The sequence below is a fragment of the Etheostoma spectabile genome, chromosome 18 (genome assembly GCF_008692095.1).
Source record: "Etheostoma spectabile isolate EspeVRDwgs_2016 chromosome 18, UIUC_Espe_1.0, whole genome shotgun sequence".
NCBI classification, from domain to species: domain Eukaryota; kingdom Metazoa; phylum Chordata; class Actinopteri; order Perciformes; family Percidae; genus Etheostoma; species Etheostoma spectabile.
The window spans coordinates 26,352,102-26,355,577 of NC_045750.1; the positions used below are offsets into that span (position 1 = coordinate 26,352,102).

A 3,476-nucleotide genomic window follows, 5' to 3' on the forward strand; every position below is an offset into this window, starting at 1 on the left:
AATGAGCAGCATTACTCGATGCCAGAGTAACTTTCTGACCAAATTCAGACTGTGCTCTTGCAAGAACTCTGGATCTCCAGGGTAGTGTAAGTAACTTGATCCAGCATCGAGCGAGAAAGCTGTAACCGGCAGCAGCAAACAGGGTTGCAATTTAATCCCATAGGGCGAATATGCATCCTCAATTTCAGCCACTAGAAGGGCTGTTTTGGCACAGGCAGGCTCAGATTATTATTCTAAATATGTGAAAATATAATGGAAAGGAGCCCTACAGAGATAGACATTTTTGTTAAAGAGTTAACTCCTTTTTGAAATTGCAAACTTCAAAGATTTTTGTCTCATTAGTTACGCAGACACAAAAACATAAGAAAATAGAGTCCAGGTTTAAAAAAAAACCTGACCCTTTAATATTTTGTTTTGCATTACATAAACTTATATTGAGTTGACTGTATAATAGAACATAGATTTTGGCTTGGTTTGATAATGTTGATTGAAAGGAAAGTCTGTAAATCTCCACTATTCCAAGTGAACTATAACCTCTGTACTTTGTGTGTCTAACCAGCGTATGTATCTAAATAGATGTATTGAAATAAATGAATATAATGTCTTTTATTGTTCATAACACTATCCATGACTCAAAATTTTCAATCCAAACTATACATTTTTCATCATTTTTAGTGGATTAAATAGGATTATCTGTATCATACACATTAAACAAAATGTTTAAATTTGATAATTGAAACATTTGTTTTAGTTGTTGGGATTAGCCATAGTCTAAGGAGAAACATTATAATTATTATATTATTATTATTATTATAAAAAAAATTAAAAAATTATTTCGTGTGGGGGCAAACCAGATATAGTATCAATAAGTGAGCCTAGAAACTGATAGTAATACTTATCTTTCCAGTACTGGCACTGTGTATGCTGTGCTTTCACTGCTGAATGAATACAGAAGTTACATAATCCCATATTCCTCTGAAATATGTTTCACTGAGCTCTCCTGATGACGGTATAGATGGCCAGTGTCAGAACTACGATCCCTGCTGCACCACCAATCAGAGCTCCCAGAATGCCGGGGTCTATGTTCACTTTCTCACACCTCTTATCAGAGTAGTAGATGGCCTGGCTGGATGCACACCTGAAAGTCAGCAGATATCATATTTTTTAGTTATGCAAAATTATTTCCTGAAGCATAAGGGGCTGTTTGTTTTTTATTTAATGGAACACCGGAGGAGTTTTGGCATATCTAATCAAAAAAGATTTGACCAGTAATACATTTTTCTATGACTTTCCAAAATGATTGGGAAAAAAGGCATGACATGAAATTTGTGTTTTTTAGAGGGAGTTACGAGGTGTATCTTGACACAGAACAGTTTATCTGTCCACCAAACACTTCCCAACCTTATGGTAATGACAAAACCCCACCACAAGTCACTGCCACTAAGTAATAGCTGCAAAACACAATGTAGCTGGTCATAAGACTTCAAACTGCCATTTTTACATTTCTGTGTGTGTACATTTTAGACCAACAAAATACAACATGCTAACTACTTAGCTCTAAAGGTGCTGGTTTCTTTTTCATTTGGAGAGAGAAAGGCAAGCTATTTTACCTTGATTCCAATCTTAATGCTAAGCTAGGCTAATGGACTTTTGGCTCTGGCTCCATACATAACACCCAGACATGAGAGTGGTCTACACTTAACTTTTAAATACGTATAGGTGCAAGCCTTGTGGAAGTGTTTACTTTAACATCAGCCTGTGACTAATTGACATGGAATTTAAATTATTAATATCTTTCAGGCGTGAAATATCCCCAATTCTCTAAAAAAAAATCGGAAATTCTTACAATATGGACACATTTAGTAATTAGTGCAAATACACATGTACACACCTGCACGACGCTTTCCCTTCACTTTCCACACACACGCCTCCATTAAAACAAGGGTTGGGATGACACGGGTAGGCAGCACGTGCTGCTCTGTGTTTCGGATTCTCCGGTCTCATTTTCCCCTCGCTGATTGGCTTCTCATCTGTGATGTCATTACTCTGTGCGGCTGGGTCAACAGGCACCTCAGTCTCAATCAGGTGGGTCAAATCTAATGAAACATTAAATGTTAAATTAGATGTTAAATAAAGTTCATTCATCATTCAAAATGCAAAGGTGTGAACATGTACGAGGGAAGTGAGACAAATTTTAAAGTAGCAAGGAATCTGAAATAATAAATGTGAACTAAACCGGCATTTGCATAAGTTAGTGGTTCTATCTGAAGTCTCTTTTATATAGACCTTAGTGGTCCCCTAATACTGTATCTGAAGTCTCTTTTATATAGACCTTAGTGGTCTCCTAATCCTGTATCTGAAGTCTCTTTTATATAGACCTTAGTGGTCCCCTAATACTGTATCTGAAGTCTCTTTATATAGACCTTAGTGGTCCCTAATACTGTATCTGAAGTCTCTTTTTATATGACCTTAGTGGTCCCTAATACTGTATCTGAAGCTCTTTATATAGACCTTAGTGGTCCCTAATAATGTATCTGAAGTCTCTTTTATATAGACCTTAGTGGTCCCTAATACTGTATCTGAAGTCTCTTTTATGTAGCCTTAGTGGTCCCTAATACTGTATCGAAGTCTCTTTACATAGACCTTAGTGGTCCCTAATACTGTATCTGAAGTCTCTTTTATAGACCTTAGTGGTCCCTAATACTGTATCTGAAGTCTCTATATAGACCTAGTGGTCCCTAATACTGTATCTGAAGTCTCTTTATATAGACCTTGTGGTCCCCTAATACTGTATCTGAAGTCTCTTTTATAGACCTTAGTGGTCCCTAATACTGTATGTGACTCTCCTTTATATAGACCTTAGTGGTCCCCTAATACTGTATCTGAAGGGAATGCATAATAATGTTAAAAAACCTCATATGCCATGGGACCTTTAAGTTATATAAATCAAATCAGTTTCTGTACTTTTTGCCTAGTAACATCTTAGGAAAAAGTAACATCTGGGGCCGACCACTTCCTGTTGGATCATTTTATTAGTAAAATACAAATCCACCTACCACTTCTATTTTGTAGATATTTGTTTCTTTTTATTGTATTTATTGTTAATTCTTATTCATGTTTAATATGTTTGTTTGTGTACATATGCACCAATCACCAAGGCAAATTCTACGCCCTTGAGTATTAGCATTAGCCTTTTTTTAAATGTAGGAAATGAGCGTTCAGATGAGCGTGGGCAGACTATTTGATGTATGAATAACCTGTATATCTGGGGAGAAGAGATGATATTTCTGATTCTCACCATTAAATTCAGCTGTAATGATGAGGTCATCATTTTTGAGGAAGCTCCTCCTGTGCAGTTGCTTGTGAGAAATGAATGTGCTCCAGCCAAAGTCTGCACCGCGGTGGCACCGGCAGCTATCATCCCACACCGCTCCCGAAGTCGCTGTTGGTTTGTTCCAGCGGGGATCAGTGTCTGG

General features: G+C 37.1%; 1 protein-coding gene across 1 annotated transcript in view; it reads right to left on the reverse strand.

Annotated features, from left to right (window-relative positions):
- Window positions 1-842: 842 nt before the first annotated feature.
- Window positions 843-3,476, reverse strand: part of mep1a.2 (meprin A, alpha (PABA peptide hydrolase), tandem duplicate 2) — a 9,290-nt gene continuing 6,656 nt past the window's right edge. Inside the window, exons 12-14 of the mRNA XM_032543383.1 lie at window positions 3,299-3,472; window positions 1,892-2,096; window positions 843-1,138 (exon numbers count right to left, since the gene is read on the reverse strand). Coding sequence (XP_032399274.1) covers window positions 988-1,138; window positions 1,892-2,096; window positions 3,299-3,472 — 530 coding nt within the window. The 3' untranslated portion in view covers window positions 843-987. The remainder of the gene's footprint in view (window positions 1,139-1,891; window positions 2,097-3,298; window positions 3,473-3,476) is intronic.